The sequence below is a fragment of the Mya arenaria genome, chromosome 5, assembly GCF_026914265.1.
Source record: "Mya arenaria isolate MELC-2E11 chromosome 5, ASM2691426v1".
Classification (NCBI taxonomy): domain Eukaryota; kingdom Metazoa; phylum Mollusca; class Bivalvia; order Myida; family Myidae; genus Mya; species Mya arenaria.
The window spans coordinates 20,893,546-20,919,305 of record NC_069126.1 but is presented as its reverse complement, the minus strand read 5'-3'; the positions used below and the strand labels follow the sequence as shown (position 1 = coordinate 20,919,305).

Genomic DNA, 25,760 nt, shown 5'->3' with positions numbered 1-25,760 from the left:
AATGTCTTTTTCAAGCATTTATTTCATGCTTTGTTAAATTAGAATTTATCAAAAGTAGATATATTTGATAAATAAAGTATTCTCAGAAGAATTGCCTCCTTGAATCTGTCCCAGACATGTATATGCAATATATGATAAAAGATTGTGTCCATATGTGACCTTGACCTTCGAACATTTTTGGGGCTCAATCACTTAGCAAAACAACTAACAGTGCAGACAAAAATATGTGCATTTGTGTTTTGACCTGAAAGTGTGACCTTGACCTTTGTGGTAATTGTCTTTATATTGCTTGTAACTTCTTGTATTTTATGTAAAGAACATTTATTTATAATTATTAATTGCCAATTACCAACACCCTGAAAAAGCGGTTAATTCTGACATTGAATTGTTATGACACAATACAAACTAAGGTACTTTACTTTGTTTCTACATGCCTTCAGAAACTGTGTATGGTTCAGGTAAACCCGGAGTCTTAATGTTCATGTTAACCTAAGTCTTTACTACCGGTAGTTATATGAAATTGAAGTTTGTCAAAACTTTAATAATCAGTAAGAAATCAGTATCATTTAAGCTTGGGCATTATACCATTTGGTATACCAGTATACATCACCCCTAATAAGACAATTTAACCAAGAATTAATGTTTTAAAAGCTTTCCTGTAACATGTGATTTCAATTCAAACATTCAAGGGCAAGTATCTATAGGCCCTATTGCCTGATATTGCCAATACTCTTCATTTTTAAAAATCACAAAAGTGTAGAGATTATCTCCGTTGCTATGAAAGCCGTGATCGTGTTGCCAGGTTACTGGAGTATCCTGGTAACCATGCACTGTCACACTGCACCAGCGCAGCTCGTTCTTGTGTAGGAAACGTCTGGAAATAAGTAAAACAAAATAAAACTGTTTAAATTACATTTCTGTAACAGCGGACAAAAACAACAATGGGCAGATTATTTAGAACTTTCTTAAACTTGATAATGTGATGTAAGTCATTGTTAACTTATAAACGTGAAATATTTTATGATGTGTTCACATTAGTAATACATATTTAAAAATAGGAACAAGTAGAGCTGAAACAGCTGGCTCAAATCTTGTTAGAAATCAGTAGATTACATGTGTATCTATAAAATTCCAGAGCAGCAACGATTTAAAAGTTTACAATGATGATGTAAACAATGCTGTTAACTTTAACAATTGGCCCACAATTTGACAAAGTTTCTGACCTGACAATTCGGTGGGTCTTTTGTTATTGTATGCTACACCCTGTTCCTAGTTAACTTCACACATTTTTATATTACAAATGGATAACATAACAGCTATATTTCTGTTTGTCAATTTTTCATTAATTTTGAAAAAAAGATTGCGAAACAAATATTCTGACACACATCATATACACAATTCTATGAAACTTGTCCAGGTCAAGCAAGCCAATGGATCACTCACAAAACATTTTGTGAACTTGATAAGTAAAAAAGTGTATTAAAAAAGCTAATATATTGATGACTTGTGAAAGATAATAAGAACATTTTTGATACTACATTATTTTTTAATCATTCTCTCTTCTTTCAAAGAACCTTTATTTTTCACAATAATCTTTACATTACATATACAATCACAAACCTAAGGTTATTTAGGACCATCTGCACAGTTTGTGTAGTGAACATCCCCGTATACTGCACACTGACCCCACAGGGCAACTCCTGGTGGGGACTCGGGCATCTATATGAGCTCACAAAACTGTTGTTGGCTTCTGTGCTCCTGAAACCATAGCATTGCAAATGGAATACACATTGACATTTATATACTTATTGTTTTTCAGATTTATAATTTTACAGTATTCTATAAATGACTACCAGTATCATTACTTAGTAACTGTCGTGAAGAGTATAACTCTTGCTTGCTTGCACAAGCTTGGAGGTAAAGAAGCATTACTATTAAATCCACTTCCTTTATACATGTTGCATTTTATAGTGTTGGATGTTGACCAGTGATTTAGTTAATAAGTACATCACGTAGAAAAACCCCAACAACATGCAAAACTGATATATAATAATTATAATTGACACTTTATTTTGATTGATAAATGATGTATACAGTTTAAATTCATAAACGCTACAATCATAACTTTATTAAAATCTCACATGTCAAGTCCAAGTGCACATGCACCGAGCCACTCAACAACTTTATAGTGGTCACATGACTTTCCATCCTGGTCCCCAGCTGCCTGGAAACTCTCAGATGTGAAATCGGGAACCAGGAAGTTCATATACTTTAGGACCTTCTTGTGGAGTTTTAGCCTGTTACATGTGATGTGCTGCTTCTTGAAAAAATTCTGGATGGAGGAAGGGCACAGTTTCTCATCTGAAACAGATGGGATCAAATCAGTAATGAAAATCAAGTCTTGTGGCATCTCAGGAACCACAAAAGATTACCCAAACTGGCTCATACAGGCAAAATGTAACTGACCAGAGCCTGAATGCTTACCTGTAGGTGACCAAGTGGTCAGCAGGTCAAAGGTGACAGTGAGGTGGTCAGTGAGGCAGCTGGTCACTCTCTGTCTGTACCGGTCACTAGTGGTGTAGAGCTTTCCCAACAAGTCAACTTCTACCACTAGATATAAGAAGATTAATATGTTTAATAGTCTGAACATACATAAACGAGATCCTTGACCATAACAGTAACATGTATGGTAATAAAAGCATTTTATTATGATAATTTTCAAATCTACAGCTTCCTTGAAATCTGAAGCCAAAATGATGTTTATATATTTTTTACCTCGGCTGTATGTCATTTAATTTAAAAACATTTTCACTTACATATCAATTATTCATCCTTAAACATGGAAATTTAAACACTACAACATTATTTTGAAAAGGACAATCTTAATTTGATATTTATTTGATGTTGCGTACGTTGTTGGCGTAAAATCGGGAATTTGTTAATTTTTTGCAACTCAATGCTTCATGAAATTTGTTATAGAAATATGATTGTTGATATTCTTATATGACAAGAAAGGCAAAACTGTCGCCCAAATAGTAAATGGGATTGCATGTAGGTTTATTAATTAGTATAAATTTAATTCGACATATAACAATAGAAAACTTCACAAAAACGTCAAGTAAGATGTAACATAATTTACCAATGCGCATTGTTTAGCGGCTTGGTAAATTAATAAAATTATTTTTTTCGGCCAAAAAAGAAGACTCGGTGTCGTGAAGTCAACTTTATATGACGTAGTTTTAATCATATGCAGTTCAAGATTTCCGGTAAAAAACGGCAAGCGAAAGACAAATCAAGTTGAAAAAGTAAGATTTTATGTTTTCCCGCGACCAGATTTGTTAAAACTTCTGTATTTTGTTTATCTATAGTATGTTTTCTATAATATTTATGTCGACAATAAATACATTAATTCTACCTTTTAATTAGTAAGTGTTTGTCCTATTTTGACTCTGATTTTAGCGTTTATTATATGTATACTTTAATCTAGCCGCGAAGTCACACGTGTCAAAAAATGCCAAAAAATAAATTAACGAAGTTGTAACTCGCCGAAATATTTAAAGAAATATGCATTTGTTTATAAAGCTGCAACTGCAGTCTAAAAGTACAAAAAATTGACTACAAATTGGTGTGCATTTGTCTTAAGTTGAATATAAACTGAATTCAACACTTGAAAATTGCAAAATCTAGCCACGATGTCACAGCCTTTGATATTAATGTGATGTCGACGTTATGTTTGAAAACTCAATAATGTTTAAGTATACGATTATATACGAACATTGCAATATAATTCACTCATAACTTATTTGTTTAGAATTAAATTAAAATGAATAATGTATAAATACTTTCATCTCCACTATTAAGATGAAGTTCGAAACTGGAGCAGAAAAAATAGCATAGTATCAAAAACACCTCAAGTAATCTATGCAACGTTAAAACGGTTAAAAATGACGATAACGTCGGTTACGCTAATGTACGCCAACATCGTACGCAACGTCATTTGCATTATTTTCCAAAGAACTCTACATGTTTCCCCAATATACCATATCTTCCATTGGCTCTCCTTCCTTCCAGCCCCAGCTGGTGGTAAGTGTCCTCACTCAGACTTAACACTAGCACACCTGGAATACATACATGCACACTGTCATCATTTTAAGACGTTTTTTTATTAATTTGCTTATATGTTTAAAATTCATGACTGTAACATTCACACATAACAGAGTATTTATAGATATATGCATGTTTTAAAGTGTATAATTATTTTGATTAAATGGAAACAAAAATATATATCGTGACTATTTTTGTTGAAATTTGTTTCTTGAATATATTTTTTTAATTTATTTGAAAATTCCCTTAGATATGCTGCAGACTCTTTTGTCAAAAACTAGAGAGAGGTCGCTGAATGTAGTTACCATCTGGTTGAAGAGCCAAGCAGTCGTCTTTGTCAATACAAGTCCCATGTGACAGCATGTACACTGAACCTGAAACAGATATGACAGCTTGTACCCTGACCCTGAAGCAAGCACGACAGCATGTACACTAAACCTGAAACAGATATGACAGCATGTACACTAACCTGAAACAGATATGACAGCATGTACATTGACCCTGGAACAGGTATGACAGCATGTACACTAAATCTGAAACAGATATGACAGCATGTACACTGACCCTGGAACAGATATGACAGCATGTACACTGACCCTGGAACAGATATGACAGCATGTACACTGACCCTGGAACAGGTATGACAGCACATACACTGAACCTGAAACAGATATGACAGCATGTACACTGACCCTGGAACATAAATGACAGCATGTACACTGAACCTGAAACATGTATGACAGCATGTACACTGAACCTGAAACATAAAAATGACAGCATGTACACTCACCATGAAACATAAATGACAGCATGTACACTGACCCTGAAACATAAATATGACAGCATGTACACTGACCATGAAACATGAATGACAGCATGTACACTGAACCTGAAACATAAATGACAGCATGTACACTGACCCTGAAACATAAATGACAACATGTTCACTGAGCATGAAACATGTTTGACAGCATGTACACTGACCCTGAAACAGATATGAAAGCATGTACACTGACCCTGAAACATAAATGACAGCATGTACACTGACCCTGAAACAGATATGACAGCATGTTCACTGAGCATGAAACATGTTTGACAGCATGTACACTGACCCTGAAACAGATATGACAGCATGTACACTAAGCCTGAAACAGATATGACAGCATGTACACTGAACCTGACACAGATATGACATGTAAACTGAACCTGGATCAGGTACGACAGCATGTACATTGAACCTGAAACAGGTATGACTCAAGTACACTGAACCTGAAACAGGTATGACAGCATGTACACTAAACATGAAACAGGTATGACAGCATGTACAGTGAACCAGGATCAGGTATGACAGCATGTACACTGAACCTGAAACAGGTACGGCAGCATGTACACTGAACCTGAAACAGGTACGACTCAAGTACACTGAACCTGAAACAGGTACGGCAGCATGTACACTGAACCTGAAACAGGTACGACTCAAGTACACTGAACCTGAAACAGGTATGACAACATGTACACTGAACCTGAAACAGGTATGATTCAAGTACACTGAACCTGGAACAGATATGACGGCATGTACACTGAACCTGAAACAGGTATGACAGCATGTACACTAAACCTGAAACAGATATGACAGCATGTACACTGAACCTGGATCAGGTACGACAGCATGTACACTGAACCTGAAACAGGTACGGCAGCATGTACACTGAACCTGAAACAGGTACGACTCAAGTACACTGAACCTGAAACAGGTATGACAACATGTACACTGAACCTGGATCAGGTACGACAGCATGTACACTGAACCTGAAACAGGTACGGCAGCATGTACACTGAACCTGAAACAGGTACGACTCAAGTACACTGAACCTGAAACAGGTATGACAACATGTACACTGAACCTGAAACAGGTATGACAGCATATACACTGACCTGAAACAGGTATGACAGCAAGTACAATGAACCTGGAACAGGTATGACAGCAAGTACAATGAACCTGAAACAGGTATGACAACATGTACACTGAACCTGAAACAGGTATGACAGCATATACACTGACCTGAAACAGGTATGACAGCAAGTACAATGAACCTGGAACAGGTATGACAGCAAGTACAATGAACCTGGAACAGGTATGACAGCATCTACACTAAACCTGAAACAGGTATGACAGCATGTACACTAAACCTGAAACAGGTTCAACAGCATGAACACTGGACCTGAAAACAATTACATTAAAAACAAATAAGTTGCATAGTTTCTTAAATGTATTTTTTCAAATTTAGGTTTGAGTATTTTTATTGTCTGTGGTCAAAATTATCACAAGCCTGCAAGCCCTGCACTGTAAGACTACATTGAACATGCATATGGCAAGGGCCTGTGTCTGAATTATGAATGTTGCCTAATGTGCAAGGCTTTTTGCATTTTTTAAACCAAGAAGGTGTGTACAAGTTTGGACTTGACAGGTCAGTTCAAAAGTCTAATTTTTATGAATGTTATGTTTACCAGCTTTGATAAATCCATGGATGAAGTCTGGGTGCAGGAGAAGACTGACTGGAACATTTCTAGCCAGAAAAGCCTGTTCTTCAGAGAGAGCTGCGTCAATTTCAGCAGGAAGGACATCAGCAGCTGGTAGCAGTATCTGAATCTGCAATATGTACAAATGTTTATATATATATAATTCACTAATTATGTATCCCGGTATGTAGACTTAGCCAGATTGTTGTTGCCTTAAACAACTCCAGTCAATGTTTGTATGACAAAATCTGTGTATGAGATTAGAAGAATCCCTAAAATAATATATAATTATTAAGACAAGCTGCAAGATAAACATGTATTTTGGATACTACTGACAAATCTCATATCCAGAATTCAAATGATTGACTTTACACCCAAGGCCCTATGCAATATTCCATATCTTATCCTTTGTTCAAAACTATGTAGCATTAAAGACATGTAACTTTAATCTCAGATATGAAAACTCTTTAGTAAGAACAACTAAATAAATTTGGAGTGGCCATTTGTCATGTACACATGTCACGAGTCTGCCAAACTCCTTTAAAGACTTTATGATGTCCATTTAGCCTTTTTTACTAGATTTAAGTGGACTACATTTAGTCCCAGGGCAGATGCTAGTCCATATAAACAGCCGCTTCAGAGTCATTGACGATTTTTGTTTTGGCGACTCTACGTGTCCATATCCCACTTGTTGTTTTCTTTGCCAAGAATGACAGATCCCAGCGCTAAGCATAATTGAGCTGAATGATAACGGGTACTTGCTAGATAGTTCAAAAATGGCTATGCTTCCTGTTGACAGATCGATATAAATTTGTATTTCATGAAACACCGAAGTGTAATGAGAGAAAGGTATTGGCTTAAAATAAATAATGTGTAACTTATGTGTTTTTATTAAACAATGCAGTGTTAAATATTGTGGAGATACAACTGAAGAATATATTTTACATTGGTATGAATTAGTCGACTTGTGGCGTTTAGTGAACAAAATGAATATCTAAATGTTAAAAAAAGTTCCCTAAACGCTCATTATTGTGGCTAGGCAGATGCAACCAATGTAGTTTTACATTTTAAAATAGATGGATACAATGTCATCATATACAACTTACAGAATAAGTAAAAGGGATTTCTTCTATACATTTTTTGTATTTTGCTTTTTCATTTGTAAATGAAGAACGTTCAAATACTAGCTTTCCAGTTGGTCTTGCGTTTTCCATGGGCGCTGCCATATTTGTTTACATGTTAAAACCTATACCCAATAGAGAATGTTGGTATTAGTCAAAGCGGAATCATCGGATAACGGTCGATTCGTTAAAATATGCCCTTGGATAAAAACAATTTACGTCAAGCTGATTTGTGAATATAAAATCATAATAAATAACAGTTATTTTGATTTTTTTAGCAGATAATGTATGCTTAAATTTATAAATATAACATTTTTTCAAATAGAATGTAAATATGAATTGAGAAAAGAAGCATTCATTCATATACATGTAGGAGATAATTGAAATAAAGCTTTGGTGCCTACTAGGTAAATTCGCTGAACTAGCGGTTGGTTTATAGGTCCGTGGTTAAATATAAAACGATTCTAGCCACGAGTGACTGAATATTTACTTGTGGTGTTCACGTATTTTTGTAGCTTGATATATACATGTAGGACCAACAGTAATTAGGGATGAATTTGTAAAAGTCACTTACCCAATTTTCATTTAGATTTCTTCTGAATGTGTTTATGTTTGGTTTCTTGTACGACATCACTTTCCAAAGCATTTCAATAGTTTAATACTTTCCGATATTGTCTTTACGTCGGTTTTGCATGTATTTATTTTTATTGATTTTGAAAGCATTTCCATCGTGTCTATGTAAATGTGATTTATAGTGTGCAGTAAAAAAGTATGTCTGTATCCTGTCGGGTCTTATCCTCCTGTATTCTAGACTGGGTCAATTCATTTAGTCTTCCTGGGCAGTCATTGGATCATTCTTGTTACTCCTTTTTCAAACAGCTTCAAAATATTTTTGTTTTGTGTTTTCAAGTCTTTGATGACTATTAAATATGTATTGTATGTCGATGCATATTGAAAAGGTAGTCTTACGAATGCCTTGTACAGTTTCATAAGCATATCTGCAAGTGTCTGAGTGGCCGTTGCCTTGTGCCTTAAGACGTACGTATGGCCTCCGATATGTTTTGGCTACCAGGCTTGTCACTGTAGTTTACATCGTGTTAATGAATGTTTGCATGATAATCTCTCAATTCCGGTGACATTTTTTTTGCTCGTTTGTGTTTTTTGAAATTTGTTTATCTATTGCATTATCTTCCTTGGATATGATGAATATTGTGCAATCTGTGTCTTTCATTTATTAGTCACAGGGTTCATTATTGCCTAAAGACATGGTTTTACATTTTTGCATTGCTTATGTTAAGAAGTGCTGATACTTTCCCTTGCGGTCTGTCCAGAAATTTGCTTTCGATTAAAATATTTTTTATGATCAGGACCAGACATCCCTATGTGAACTGCTATGCGTTTTGGGCTGGAGGTTCCGATTTTGCAGATTATTGATTTGATTTTAAAAAAGGTTTAAAAAGATGGTAAAATGGATGAAGAATTGAAAACGACAGAGCAGTTCTGCTACATAATTATTTTTTCGTTTACATTTTATAATAATAGTAAAATATTTAATGCTCGTTTAAGTGGTTGGAGATTCGTAGGGGGTGTTGATATTGTAGGGGGTGTTGATATTGTAGGGGGTGTTGATATTGTAGGGGGTGTTGAGATTGTAGGGTGTTGTTGGAGATTTGTATGGGGTGTTGAGATTGTAGGGGATGTTGAGGTTGCAGGGCAGTCCGTACTACTTATTAATGTATGCAGTCTTTTCATGCGTTCACATTGTGGAGATTGAGATTTCTCCCACCTCAGATAAGTAGATCCTATAATTTAACCACGCTAGAAATTCTTATTTTGCCCACGGGCGAAAATAAAATGCCCGTATGGAACTTCTTTTTAATGGTCACCACATTGTAATTACCTCCCTTGTTAAAGACTGCCGTCTGTAGCATCATGTAAACATATTCTTGTGGCAATATTTAGAACGCTAATTAATTATTTCTCGCTTCAAATGTCACCGTAAAACAGTTTCCATGCACCTTTCAAGAAATAATGCTTCACTCTCCTTAGAACTATTTAAAGACCGATTTGACTATTAACATCATCTGAATCACTGCGCGCATATCCCGACCCTCGCGCAGGGTGTTTTGCGGAAACTCGGTAAACCTTGTTTCCGCAGAACACCCTACGCTCGGGTCGGGATGAACCTATCTTACACTCTCGGCCATGAAAGATACTTATAGTATCTAATAGGAATATAATTTAATATTTTATATATACATTTGATTGATTAATAGTGTACTCCAGTGCAGTCTCTACGACATATGCTGGGGGGTTTTACATTATAAAAACATGTTCTTTCATTATTGAAAGTTACTATAATGCTCTATGTCAAATGTTTGAATGCCACCACACACCTATGGTTGTATTGTTACGACGTGTTGAATCTGGATCAATGTTCGGGAGTTAAAAGTTCCTATGTACAGTAAAATCAAGGCAGTTAAAATAAATCAAATATCATATACTTGCAAGCAGGAATATACTATAACTATTTGCAGTGCCTTAAGGACATTTGGTGACTACAATATAGTTCTTCAAGCAGAAGATACATATATTCATGTCTGGACTACTAAATATCAGTCGAAGGGCTGAATGCTAATTAATTTGTAACTTTTTAATTAAAACCCCATCGAAAGTTTAGTACTTATACTAATAATAGTAATAATTTACTAATAACTGTCGCTATCCAAAACTTGGTTTGAAGACTGGTAGATAATTTCCAAGGCTGAAATATGGCTGCTAAATAGTTTTATCTTTACAACCAGGAATTTCTTATTATTCCCAAACTATGGCATTATATTTCTTATTTCGTTCATTTATAACCATTTAACAATAGATTATGTACATCCTATCTCTATATTTGTATGTTTATTCACCAAATACTTTTGTATGTGTTTCGTCTATTATGTACATATATGTATTTTCCTATCTTCATTTTTGGGCAATAAAGTATTAAATTGAGCAATAGGAATACGCCCTGATCAACAAGTAATTGTCCAGTTTTCGTCCAAAATCATTGTGAACATTTATCTGAATAGGACTTTTCTAGTACCTGTCGCATTCGGAGCTCTTCGGCCATTTTAATCGAAAACAACCTCGGATGTATTTGGACGGTTTACATACTCAAAAAGAGGTACGTTTAAGTCCGCTGCAAGTAGATCGCGTAGTGATTTTATTTAGCAGTTTAATTTTATGACTTTACTCTAGGAAATCTTAATTATGTTTGCAATAATATACTTCACTGGCAATCAATTTAAACTTAGATAAAAAAAATACAATTCTAAAACACTACATTTCATAAATGATATAATTCAAAAATTTACGAACTACTTCAACTGATGTACCGGCATACATCCGAGGTTGTTTTCGATAAAAATGGCCAAGGAGCTCCGAATGGTACCTGTCGTTGTACGTCATTGCAAACGTGTTTATATTGGTATAATTAAGGGTAGCGATATTTTTTGACCTTTTTAAATATACCTAATTAATCAGCATCTATAATTTTCAATTTGTAATATTTAAATAATGTAGAACAGCTTCATATTTTATTTTCTTTACTTACCTATCATAAATGTTTAAAGATGTTTAAAGAAATATTCATAGCACCTTCAAGGAGACTGGCGATGCTAAATCATCGGGCATTGCCGAATAGAATTTCATTTGTGGTTGGATCTTTAAAAAATTGGCCAAATGTACTCCCGAGCTCAACATAAATGATGAAGTCCATTTATGACATCAATCTAATCTGGATGGCGTATGTTTGCACAACCACGAACGTATTTCTTACTTAATCATTTTCAAAGCTTATAAGGAACATAACCTTTGCTGAATTTCTATGAAATAGCAAACTTGACTTTTTCTCCGTGATCACTTTGAATACGTAATCCATGGAAAACCCTTGAAAAACATTCCCAATTGTTGGCACTGAAACACATGCAGTTGAGAGTTGTTTACTAACCGTTGTATTTCATAAATGTATATATTTTACAACGACTGTAAAACAAGTCAGTATTTTTAATCAGTCTCGTTTGCACACTCTTTTATCAGAGGTTTGACAATGAGAAATGTAACGTTGTTGTGCGCATACATGTAGCATCGGCGCTCTGGTGTACGAGATTGCGTTGGCGCGATGATGGGTGAGAGTGACATTGTGTTGAGGGGTAAACATGACGGAGGAAACCCACTTGACCAGACCAAACTGATTTAGAACTAAATAACTCCGCCAAAAATTCATGAACAGTTGTACAACTAAGTTATGATTCAAGGCGCTCAATATAGGTTGGTGCTTGAAAATAGTCGGCCGTAAGGCCGTCAGAAATCTTTCACCCTGACTTCCTGTGAATTTTTCCGAAATGAACTGAATAGATTTAGGATTTTCATGGGTCATTATAAACTTAAACTAGAAATCCCATTGGCCATTGTAAAATTAGTCAAATAAAATAAAGGAGAATCGGAAACAAGCTCTTTTGATATCTGATTTTTCTTAAATTGAAGAATATTATTTTCCCGGAAACAATTTTCTTTTAAGTGTAAACTAGGGATGGCAACGAGTACCCGAGTACTCGATCGAACGTCCGTGTACTCGAGTACCAAATCACTACTCGAGTACTCGGAAAAAAATAAAAAAAATCTATAAAAATCACCAAACACACGATTTACAGACAAAATATCAGATCTGGTTAGTTGCCAAGAGGACAATTAACGGTCCCTCTAATCCCCGCTGTGTACACAATTGACCTCAATCAATTAGTTGAGAGTTGTTGTGATAGTTGCAAACTGTCAACAAAGGACCCCTATTTCAAATTAGCACTGATGACAATTAGCGAAGTTTTGATAGAGGTACTTTCACCTACACAATTCTATTGTATACCAATTAGAGACCTTTCATCAAACAATGGACGCTAACGAGCAAGTATCGACCGTTACGAAAATTTATTGATTTCTTAACGGGCGTATTTTAACTATTTTTGCAATGATTATCACAATTGATTGGTTGATATCTTGAATCAAGAATTATGAATATTAATGAGGTCAACAACAATAAAACAGTACGAAAAACTATCATTTAAAAATTAAATTATAGAGTGAACAACTGAACTTCGTTCACTATTTTTATGTATGCTTTTAATTTTCGTTCATTGTAATTCTGATTGTTGTTCATTTCTGCAGTGCATACTTGTATAACATGAAACGAATAAGACAAATTAAAAGCCTAAAACAACATTTGTTTTCTTTTTTTTAATCATTTTTTGTTAAAATACGTAATGAAAGTTTACTTTAAAGGTGAAAATGACCAATAATACGACCAACGCACAATATGCGTCATTAACGATACATCTTGTCTTGTCTTTACTCAATCTTGTCTTTGCGAACACATATTCAATTTTTCCGAGTAATCGAGTACCCGAGTACTCGATCGAACGATCGTCCGAGTACTCGAGTATTAATTTTACTACTCGTTGCCATCCTTAGTGTAAACACAACGAATAAAATGCTAAAAATAGTATACACATTGTCTTCGTACTCGATTGTTTTTGGGGTAATTTTACGGTCCTGAATTCTTTTCTTTCCCGTAAGGTTCTACTTAAAAAAAAAAACTAATTTCGGGTCTTGCTCACGTGCTGACCAATTAGCTGACGATATTGAAATAGAGGAATACTGCTGACCAATTGTTGACCATATGGATACAAGATACAATAATAGAATCATTATTTGAAGTTGGGTATATGATAACAAGAAATTTGTGCTCATTGATCTATTTTCCGACATAAATAACAATCAAACATAACAACACAAAACATAATAATGACCTGGTGACCTGAAAACAAAGGCATGTACTTTTGAATAGATTACATATTTTTTTAGTTTATTCATGCAGGCAATTACAAAAAGTATGATGGATTACTGCACTGTATACAATGAAAACATCAACTGCATAGTTTTCCTGGCTGTTCGGTCCGCCCACACGCACAAGATAGCATGGTGAGTTCTTTTAAGAGTATAAATTAAGAATTTTAATAGTATAATGTATACATTTTAAACAGCAAAGTTGATAGTATCAGTACATGTAAATTACAACAATAGATAGAATATACGGGCCACAAAAATAACTTACTATCTTCAAGGTCTATCATTATAATATAGACTAAAAGAACTCCTGTTGGTCATATACGTCTCGGTCCATAAAAACCTTCAGGGGCTGACTGGCCTGTCCTTATAATGTCATATGACCCTCAATAGTGTGCAATATTTCTTATTTATTAAAATTAAACAGCACGTGGCGTTTCGTTACCTTTCTATGGGTGAAAACTTTTCTGTATTGAAAATTTTCACCTGTTTAGTCAAAAGTTGCCATACTCAGTAATTCCGTGGAAGATACGTCTTTTTAAATTTTAAGGCGTTTTCATGTTTAACTATTTTGACTTTAATAATAAAAAATACAAAAAGCATATGATTTAAAATAAAACATAAAAACCATTTTGAATGTCTTTTCTTTAATTAACATTTGCGTGGCCACAAATTCCCCTGTTAAAAAAGCGCCAAACTTTCGCTAATATATTTTATCAGTACCATAATCATGAGTTTTTTTCTGTTTTGATCATTAAAGTCAAATGAGTTAAACACAATAATGCCTTTAAAATAACTAAAGAGTTTCGCCTCAACCTATATGGTGCCCCTTTAAAACAAATCCAATCCGTTCATCAACAAAGATAATATAACCATGCGTTAAGTATGTACAATTGAACAATAACATGCGGTTTACATAACGACATTAGACATAAAAACCGCCATCAAGTTTTGGCTTATTCGCTTAGAAGAACATAAACTGTATACATAAGTGAAACACAAGTATGGATATTGTTGTTGACCTCTGAATCAGAAAATCTGAAAATGACATGGAATTCTATACAGTATAGTGATGTTTTAAGTCTTGTCAGCAAGCGCCAGAAATTTCGAATACTAATTTATTGAAGAATGAATTATTTATTATTTATGAACTTCAACAAAGAGTTTTCGATCCAAGCTGTATTGCATATTTATCACAATTTTAGCAGTAAAATAAATCGATTATGACTATTGTTTAAGGATCGGTGGTGAGAGAGAAAGCATTTAATATCTTATTTTTGGATATTTTTGGTCAAATTATTGCCGTTTAACGTTACATACTGTATCAGCAAGGTTTTATCCTCAGAACGACACTTTTGAAATATTTCCTTAGTTCTTGGTTGAAATAACCGATCACAAAGGGATTGATGGAACTGTTGAACAAAAACGATCGAATAAAAATTCGTTTCCAGATATTGAACTCAAACTGATTCTCCCTATTCCCGAGAGAGATAGCATAGTACGGCCCGAAACTTAGAACTGACGCCAACGTCATAACAAACATCATCAGCGTGATTCTTTTCTCAGTGTTTCGATTTCGATTCGTCTTAGTCTTCCTTTTCTTCAGATATTTCGTTTTAGGCATTTCAGCTTGTTTATCGTTTGAAGCTGATTCTCGTAAAGTCTCCGTACACGAAACGTTTTGAATTGTGTTTACTGTCTCCAGCTCAATTATTTCAACTGTAGCTTCTCCGCTGATGTGTGTTTCTTTATCTCCGTCCGTTTTGTTTGTGATTGCACCTGTTTCTTCTGTTGTACATTCATCACCGTTAATTTCAGTTTCGTCCGTAGTATCTTTGTCAAAGTTCTGCCCTACTTCTTCCCCAACATGTCTATCGCTGTCCATACTAGATGCATGAACATGGTTGTCATGTATGTACTCTTCAGTGTTCACCACCTGCTGGTGTTTTCCTTTGTGTTCGTGCAATTTATTTCTGACACAAGCAACCTTTATTGCTATAAGAATGTAAATTAATGCGATAGTTACAAGGCACGTTAGCACTATTGCCGATTCTGCCAATCTCCAACCTTTCATAATATTTTGCATCTGTTTGTTATTAGAACCACCACTGCGACAGTTAGACCCAGCGATGGTTTCATTTCCATCACCTGCAGCGTTAACCATTGTTTCAACGGGCTCAGTTATGATAAATTCGGGAACAGTCGTCAAAATGTTGAAGACATACATTGCTATTATCGCAATCTTCGAAGATCGGACCGAAAACGCTATTCTTGGCATCATAATAAAAATCGTCAAAAAGCGATCGACAGCAATTAAGAAAATTAACAAAAATGAGCTAGTTATGAAGATTCGATTAATTGAAGTCAAAATTTTGCAGCCTATCTTACTGGTAAAATTAACTGAATAAACAATATCCAGAATACTGTCCAGAAGAATGAAGGATGTTAACAGGTCGTTCAGCGAGAGAACTGTCAAAAAGAGAGTATTTACACTTCTGCTCATTCTGGTCCTGTAGAAAGCGAATGCAACACTGTTTCCCGCAATTCCAATGGTGCACACTACAGCAATGAATATGATAACAGGAACATTATTCACAACCAAATCATTGTTAAACCTTTCAAGCTGATCGTCAATTCCTACTTCTTCAGCTGACATTTTCTGAAATGATTAAAAACAAACACTACTGAAAGACGGCTTTGGGGAAGATATTATACTGAAAGTCGGGTTTGGGGAAGATATTATATCCCCCCCCCCCTCTACACCCACACATGCATATTTTTTTACACCTATATTTTCTGAAAGTACTATGTCTACTGAACATTTGGTCATTTTCTGCTCGTTAGCTGTTGGAGCTTTAAGGAGATATAGATGCATTATATGTTACCTTAGTATTTAGTTTATTTTTCATTGAACTTTCTTTTAGAAATATTTGTATTTCATCTTGTTAAATGATATGCTGCCTCTCTAAAACCTTTTGGCCTAAACCAAAGCAAAATTTGCCTTACCTCATTCTGTGTCCATACGAAAATATTCTTCAATCATTTTAATTGATATTATAGACATTTAAAATAATGAATAAGTAGTAGCCATAGTTGTGAAATTATTCATTGCGAAAAATACAAGAATTACTATTTAAAGGCTCAATGGTTTCCAAGAAAGCGCAGTCACACCAATGGTGTAATTTGCGTCGGATGGGAATCCACTTAAGCCTTCGAAGGCCACAAAGCGCCAAATCTACCCCCGATATAAACATACCCAAACCCATCAACTGCTCAGCAAAGCATTTTTATTTTCCCATCTAATGCCCAGGGGATCTTTCCAAGCTTAACCAGTCGCCATTTTTACAGTTTATTGAGCAACTAATGGGAGAAACTGTTGGCTGTGTCACGTACACTACATTAAGGTCACGTATCAGTATTGCGACAGATCTCAATATTTCGGTGAGATGAATTGTCAATCTTCAAACCAGAGAAATAATGTTTGATAAGCAACTGGTTGAGTATTAAATGTGGATATATAAAAAAGGCGTCACGGACAATACACGGATACTATAACTTTCGTTGATGTTTAAACAAGATGGACAATTTATATAGTTATATTTATTGTGTATACAATATCTATATTTGTCTCTTGCATAATAACTTAAATGTTAAGTTAAGGGCAAAATTTAACTCATGTTCATTTTTACCAGTCTAGGTTCATTGAAAGATATGTATTTTCGTATTTTTTTCGAATACAACAGCATAACATTGAAAACATCCACTTTTGGAGTGACTGTCAAGGCAGATGGAAAACAAATCATTGTTAATAGGTAACACTATACCAATGAATTAGTTATAACATCACCTGGGCCTATGGTTAATACCGGGAAAAACAATACACAGCTCAAAATAATGTATCAATGGCGAGATCTGACCAGCAGTCAGATATATCACATCGTGGCCTTGTTAAAATGTATTCTGTTTCAGGGAATGACTACTGAAAACAAAAAGGTTCTATTGAGCCTATAAACCAGAGTCAATCTAGCCCCACTGTGGCCACACTATCATGATTGTCCAATACAAAACAAACCAGAATAAGGCTTCAGTCTAACATACAGTGCCCAATAAATTCAAGATTAAGATTTAGCTCATTTTGTGCCAATAAAGCCATAGCTATTCTGTTAGCATGTCTAACAATTCAATTAAGTAACCATCAGGCCCATTGCAACTAAACCCAAATGAAGTGATGCCCTACAAATTCAATTGTGACCAATAACAAGAACCCGCAAAGCACCCACTCCAGTGTCATATAGACACATAAAATAGCATGAAATTGTATATTCTAATTCCATAATCTGAATTATAAAATAACTTTAACAACACTTTAAAAAGAGAAATAAAATGAAAACACACATTCTATGATCAACGTATTGCTATTTCCACATCTTCATCATAAGAACCATACTAAGTGGTGAGCATGTACATGATCTTTGTAGGCATACTTTAATAGTTACATTAAGACATTAAGAAGGCATAAATAAGACGCTTAATATTTTTTTACAGAAAGCCATGAGCTATTTTCGACAGGAAACACACAGCTAACACATATTACAGACTTATGTTTGAAACATATTAATTTTTACAATAACAAGCATTATATATGTACTATCTAACTATACAAATAACGAGCAAGAAACTTTTTTTTCTAAGTTGAAAACACGCACTTTTTTCTGGTAACGTATATTAAGTTACGGATATTACATGCTCTGTTCTGCTTCCTGTATGTAAATGTTTCATTTAAGGAATGAATTGCGGGGTTGATGTCATTATCGGGGTATGAACGCAATTTGGTTGGTCAATGTGTGTGGAGTCCGAAGGACTCCACGCGTACTTTGACCAACCCAATTGCGTTCATATCCCCGATAATGACATCAACCCCGCAATTCATTCCTTATATTTACACCAATAGTTCATTATTTCATTCAAGAATTGTTAAAAAACTATTTAATTTCATTTAAGAAAACTTTTCAGTAATCCGTTCTTACCCATTCTGTAAATAGAACGACCCGACTATAACCGGAAACATTTTTTTCAAATGACGTCACAATAACGCGGGAAAAGATCAACCACTTGAAATCACTTTAAAACGTAAAAATTGAAACACTTCTGGCACCAATATATTTAAAATATAATAAACTAACACTTCCTAAAATGTTGATCTATATTTTACGGGACCTGCTGACACAATACAACCAATAACAAGATCAATAGCTTTCATGTATATTGTTATGCAATGAATTACGATCCGAACATATCCGAAGATGTTGCGTTCATCGATTGATGAACGCAATTGCCGAAAGGCAGTTCATTTAAGGAATGGAAGTTGAGGTGTAAATATAGAAACTTGAAAGACATGTGTTCTTGATAAGTACTCACGTTTCTTACCGACTACAACATTATCTATAGACTCTTGTCCATTTAACATTGTAAACATTTATGCCGACGGCCGCGTCTAATAAAACATTAATATATAAATTGCACACTAAGAACCTTTTTCAAATAAAAGGCTAATTTCAATAGAAAATTGTAAGGTAACTTACTTCAAGTAACTGATACTCTATTGTGATTTTTGCTTGAAATGAAACTGTTTTGTATTGGAACTTTTATTTACTTCATTATCAGTTGGAAATTAGATCATTTATATAGCATGATGAATATACATGTATATTGTAAAATAGATAGAGGCATTTAATACGGGTAACAGATAAAACATATATTCCTTCAAATTCCAATTGCCAAATGGCAGAAAACAAGAAATGATATTATTATTATTATTATTATTATTATTATTATTACTATTATTATTATTATATCTTGACTGAATATATACTAATTTATTTTACTTACCGCCGGTTAAGAGATGAGTATTAATGTATATTGTTAGATGAGATGTTATGTCCTCCACTGCATAAAATAGATTATATTTTGCATAAGTACAATTTAATACGAAAACAACAATACACAGGACATTAATATGAAGTGAAACTAATGAGCCTGGGTTTCTAAACTTCCGCAATTTGATCAGTTAGGTAATCAACTACATCTGAATTTGTTTTCGAACGTCGGTTCACTATCAAAAAATAGTCGTGACTTGAATGATACATATCGGGACTGTAAAGACGAGATATTTTGTAAATGTTTTAACGCCAATACGATCGAAATTGAAAACATTTTTGTTGTTATAAGAAATAGTTGGGAAACCTTTCTCGAATTGCCTCAAGAGAAGTAATGTTTTGTCATGTTTATAATACATGTACATATTAACGGAAACTGACTTCCAAAATAAAAACCCTAAATTATAAATGGGAAGCCATGCATTGTGGAAGGAGATGACTTCTATGGTCAAGGAAATAAAAACATATTATTTAACCTTTATTTAAATGTTGAGCAAACGAAGCGAGGTTAAAATATTGTTGAAACAAAGCGTTTTTGTTTCAAGCTGTATTGTACAAAAAATATCACAGTCTTAGAAATATTTGTTCTGGGGGTCGGGCAGATTTTTTCTTGTCGGTCGTTTAATATTTTATTTCTGACCTTGGATGTTTTCGTTCTTCAAATTATTGCCGTTTATTGTAACAAACTGTATCAGCAACGTTCTATCCTCAGAACGACACATTTAAACATATTTTATTAGTTCTGGGTTGAAATAACCAATCACTATATATAAATTGATGGAACTGTTGAACTAAAACGATTGAATAAACATTCGTTTCCGGATATTGAATTCAACCTGAATCGCCCTTCTCTTACATGTACGATTATCTACGCGGAAAGAGGACATTTAACTGGCACGAAATTCAATTTAAATTAATACGATTGAAAGTGAAACTTAAGTTACTTCAGTAATTTGACGAATAAATGCTTCAACTGCATTGAAACCTGCCCCAAATTCTTGAAACATCTTAGGCGTAAGGAGTTTAAGTATCTTAATGAGCTGTACAGATTGTCTGCTTGAATATTGCAATAAATGGAAATTAGTTGTAAACAAAAGTTATGATATTAAATAGGCAGGGAGATTGAGAAGTGATCTAAAGTCTTATTACAATAATAAGGAACTAATAAACCGTCGATAGTTTTTCATATCTTAGTGTGGTGTATAGTAAAGGAGGATTCTTTTCGGATGCCCAAACTACATTAGCAGGACAAGCGCTTAAAGCCATTTTTCAAATAAATAAGTCTCTTTATGAGTTCACTTGTTTATCAGTATAGCATGTGCTTGATCTATTCGACAAACTAATTGCCCCAATTGTGAAATATGCAGAAGAAGTTTGGGGTTTTGTTTAAGATAATGCAGTTGAAAGAGTTCATAAACATTTCTGCGACAAAAAGACAACACATACTAATTTTGTTTACGGAGAATTAGGGAACAATGATATATATGAATATAATTAAATTCTGTGTAAAGTTGTGGTATACAGATAATAACAAGTACATAAACAAGGTTTATATTATGCTTAAAAATGATATGGAACGAAATAAAATAAAAAAACGAATGGGTGTTTACTCCCCAAAGATATTCTTTGTAGTCTATGTTTATTACATTCTGATGCATGGTTTTATAAAAAAATCGACTGAACTATTTTTGTTATAAGTAAAACAACGGCTGAATGATATTATCATCTAGGATTGGCATGGTAGACTTAAAAATGCATCGAGTAGAGCTATATTTTATATCAATATGTCAAGTGTAAGACTTGAGACATACAAAAAATCAAACTTTGCAAAGTTCTGTAAGTCTTTGTCTAAATTGCGGCTACCTTCACACAGATTAAATATTAAAACAGGTAGATGAAATAGAAGATGAATATCATTTTGTTTTATGGTGCAAATTGTATGATGAACTGAGAGTTAGATATTTAGTTAGGTAGTATAGACAACGCCACTGTATGCATATGTTAGTGGTACTCTTTAACATCGAAAATGAAGCTATAAGGAAAAATATAAGTGTGTTTATCGTTGAAGCATTTGAATTAAGAAACACTACTCTATACACCATATAATCTGTTAAGGGTTGGTGTTATTGTTATTCATTCAATAACAATCTTATCTACGAGTTATGAAAATCATACATAAACAAGGGATATACAGCTGGTCCAGGAATCAAACCCAGACGCCTTGAAGAGAAGCGACTGGCTAACCACTGCGCTCACCGTTTTGTTCACATTATTCGCAACTAATGTGAATTTTTAACTCAATGAAATGCAAAAAAATGTCTTAGAAAAACAAAATGGAGAACCAGGACGAGGAAATGCGAATTGTGTAGGCGTTTTCAAGGATGCCTCCATTCAAACATTTTGACAAATACAATAAAGTCCTGCTGAAGTATGTTTAGAATAAGTTTCATTACACTTGTGACAAGTTGCATATTTCGTTGGCAAATTCTGAGACGTTTGGACTGGACGACATGCTAATGCTGCCATTCATCCCAGCATACACATCAGGAAAATTGACCGACAGTCACACAATGCCAGATTGAAAAAGATTCGCCCAAACAAGGAAATTAATTCTGAAATTGACTGTTTCATAATATATAAGTATACTTGTTGAAAATACGGCTTCATTAAAATATTCAAACCATTAACAATAAGTTCTAGCGCAGCATAGTGTTTTGGGGAAAATACAGAAAGTCCAAATAACAAGTGTGCTAATTAAACCGGTGGCTGTTTCAAAGAAAAAACATACAATGTGCAAGGAAGTTACCTACTTATTGAAATGCATTGTTTCACTTATTATTTATAATTAGCTAGATTTATGACCTAGAAATGACAAAGGACAAAATGGATGAACATCAGCTGGAAACATTCAACGGTGAGCTGGTGGAAAAACACATCCCTGATATGATATTTGTGGTGCTTGTCTGCTTAGTTGGGATTGCAGGGAACAGTGTTACATCGACCTTCTTTTGGAATAAGATGGGTAGAAACGTACACAGTTACCTCTTGACAATTCTATCATTGAATGATTTGTTCACATCTTTCGTTCTTCTGGACAATTTATTTGACACTGTCTACGCAGTAACATTTACGAATGAAGTTGGCTGCAAATTCATCGCAAGCGCTAACAGATGCCTTATAATGAGTTCATTTGTCTTAATCTTCTTGATTGCAGTCGATCGGTTTTTAACGATTTTCCTGAAGAATCCAAGAATTATGTTTTCCGGACGATCCGCGAAAATGGCTGTTGTGGCAATTTATATTTTTACTGTTTCGACAACTGTACCGGATTTCATTATTACTGAACCGATCAAAGTAAATATTACAACTGCCAGGAATGAAACATTTGCTGGGTATTTCTGCCATAGGGGCGAGTCAAATGACAGCGATAAGCATATGTTAATAAAGATTTATAAATCGGTAGAATTGATATTGGTGGTGTTTATTCTCGTGGCTATTATTGTAATATACAGTCTCATTGCTTGTGAGGTTGCCAAGTCGAAAAAAAGAGTAATGAGGGAAAAGAGGCAGTCCAATTGTGTGTTGAACATAGACAAAAATAGAAGAGAAGGTAGTAACTTAAATATTACTGAAGAAAGAGGACCTACTGCTTTAGAAATTATCGATGATGAAACGGATCAAAACACTGACGATGTGACTGTGGATGAAATGTCATTAGATTCGATAAACAAGCCGCAGGTAATCACCAAAGTGGATACTATTGAAAATATGGACATTCTTGTACAGACTATTGATGAAACGGAGCAAAAGACAGAGAATGTCACTGTGGATGAAGTGGCATTTAAGACAATAAAAAAGCCGCAACCAATTACCAAAGTGGATACTGTTGATATTATGGACATTCGTATAAAGACTATTATTGAAACGGAGCAAAGGACAGAGAATGTCACTTTGGATGAAGTGGCTTTTAAGACAATACACAAGCCGAAAATATTTACTAAAGTGGATACTGTTAAAAGTATGGACGTATTTGCAAAGCCAAAGAGGGAAAGAAGCCCAAAGAGAAAGAATCCGCAGTCTATCAAGAGAGACCGAAATCTTGAAAGACGCATCACTTTGGCTATGTTAGTCATGACTTTAGCGTCAGTTTTGACTTTTGTACCATATTTTATAGTAGAGTTAGCGGTCCATGAACAGCAATATGAGCACAGTGTATGGATGAGGTTTTTGTCTCGGTCCTATGTCCTTAACTCTTCCATCAACCCCTTTATCATTGGGTATTTCAACCCACAATTGAGAAACTACTTCAAACGAATCGTTCAAAGTATGAAAGTTTGGTAATTGTGGCTATCATGTTCTTATTGACATCGGGTGGCGAGGTCAGTTTGGAATAGGTTTCAATGTTTTACCATTGAGAGTCACGTGATCAAAATACCAGGCAACATTATTATTGTAAAATAAAACTATCAAATATGTTTCATAAAAACAATCTTTATGAAAAAACAATGATATAAACTGATTATTAAATCAAATAAACATCAAGCAACTAAAATGAATATCCTATACCGTTATTAAAAACCTTTGGACACATTTTATTGGTATTTAATAACTTGTTCCCAAAATCATAGGCTTCTTTTTAAAAATAAATGTCTACGAAGTTACGACCCGATTCATCAAATCTCAAAAACAAGTCTCATAGAATGTTTTGCTTATTTAAAACAATCTGATTTTTAATAAATGGGTAAGCTTGAAAATTCAATGACAATTCATTACATATTACACTATGAATGATATAATGTACGAACTGTGCGGAACCAAACTATGCAATTAGCTTGACCGTATCATCGTCTTATTACCTCCGTTATTTCAAATTAATATAATTTAGCTTTCAATTGAAAAGTTTTATGAAAATAACAGTGTAAGTTTACAAATGTTGAGGAAATTTAATAATTATTAATGAGGAACTCTTTTTCATTGCTGTAGGTTCAGTTGTCCGCCTTTCTTTATTAGGCGCCTTTCTCACTGGTTCTTTAGTTTTAATCCTGTTCGGACGTTTGTTTGTTGAATGCGCTTAATTTAAACTGTACTTTCGGTTTTATGGCATGTTTGTCATTGCGAAAATTGCATTTTATTTTATCAAACTGGGGTTAGTGGGCTAGTGTGGCAAAGAATAATGTTATGTGGGTATAACATGATTTATTACACGTTAGAATAACCTACATGTCTAAATATAGGACATCATCACATGATTTACATATTGAGCGAGGTCGATGCATAAATATACCAATACCTCAAATATTATATAACAACTGTAATCAAAGATTGATTGAAATTAAGTACCACTTTTTAATGATATGCCCAAAGTATTGAGACCTTTAAGCCAAATATATAAAAAAAAAATGTTGCACGTAGCCAACAAAGCAAAAATATGTTAATTTACTATTTAAAAAATCAACAAAATCTCTGAATAACCTGTCAAAGTTTATTTTCTGTGCAAACATTTTAAGACACATGTAACATTTTGTTTCCATTTGTCAATGATAATAATTATATTCTGCTCGTTTGTAAAACAAATGTTTGATATTGGTGAAATTCATGCCTATTGTATTTGCTATAAGCATGTGCATATGTTCAAAGCAATCAATTGAGTTGAGTTGAGTTAACAAGTTTCAAGTTTTATTGGCAATATAACATATTATATTATTAAAAACTATAGTGTTTTAATCATGTTTCACATTCAAACAGATTCAAATGTATTTTGTACAGGTATAATAACCAAAACAATACCTGAATAAGAAATATTTATAAAAGTGTGCATGTCTAATTCATATGTAACCAATGGCTGTAAGATTTTAGTAATTAAAAAAAATCCTAATATCTTTATCAAAATGTGTTTTGTATTTTCCAACAAAAAGTTTTGTTGTTGTTGTTTTTAAAAGTATTTGTTTTTTTAATTGCAATATAAATGCGCCAAAAAAGATTCCAGATATAAATTTGCACCGCCACTCCCACGCCTCCCTTGTGTGTATTTGCATCCCCCCGCCTCCCTTGTGTGTATTTGCATCCCCCCGCCTCCCTTGTGTGTATTTGCATCCCCCCGCCTCCCTTGTGTGTATTTGCATCCTCCCCGCCTCCCTTGTGTGTATTTGCACCCCCCGCCTCCCTTGTGTGTATTTGCACCTGGGAGAACATT

General features: G+C 34.2%; 2 protein-coding genes across 2 annotated transcripts; both read right to left on the bottom strand.

Moving 5' to 3' along the window:
• Nucleotides 1-4: 4 nt before the first annotated feature.
• LOC128234760 (ribonuclease P protein subunit p40-like) lies at nucleotides 5-7,870 on the bottom strand. Its single transcript, XM_052949254.1, has 8 exons — nucleotides 7,731-7,870; nucleotides 6,613-6,754; nucleotides 4,410-4,478; nucleotides 4,041-4,118; nucleotides 2,485-2,610; nucleotides 2,142-2,361; nucleotides 1,621-1,758; nucleotides 5-874 (listed from the first exon to the last, which is right to left on the bottom strand). The coding sequence occupies exons 1-8, from the start codon at nucleotides 7,848-7,850 to the stop codon at nucleotides 685-687; spliced, it is 1,083 nt and encodes a 360-aa protein (XP_052805214.1). The 5' UTR covers nucleotides 7,851-7,870; the 3' UTR covers nucleotides 5-684.
• A 5,660-nt stretch (nucleotides 7,871-13,530) lies between these two features.
• On the bottom strand, nucleotides 13,531-19,618 carry LOC128233911 (uncharacterized). Its single transcript, XM_052947790.1, has 2 exons — nucleotides 19,521-19,618; nucleotides 13,531-16,290 (listed from the first exon to the last, which is right to left on the bottom strand). The coding sequence occupies exon 2, from the start codon at nucleotides 16,285-16,287 to the stop codon at nucleotides 14,956-14,958; it is 1,332 nt and encodes a 443-aa protein (XP_052803750.1). The 5' UTR covers nucleotides 16,288-16,290; nucleotides 19,521-19,618; the 3' UTR covers nucleotides 13,531-14,955.
• Nucleotides 19,619-25,760: the final 6,142 nt, after the last annotated feature.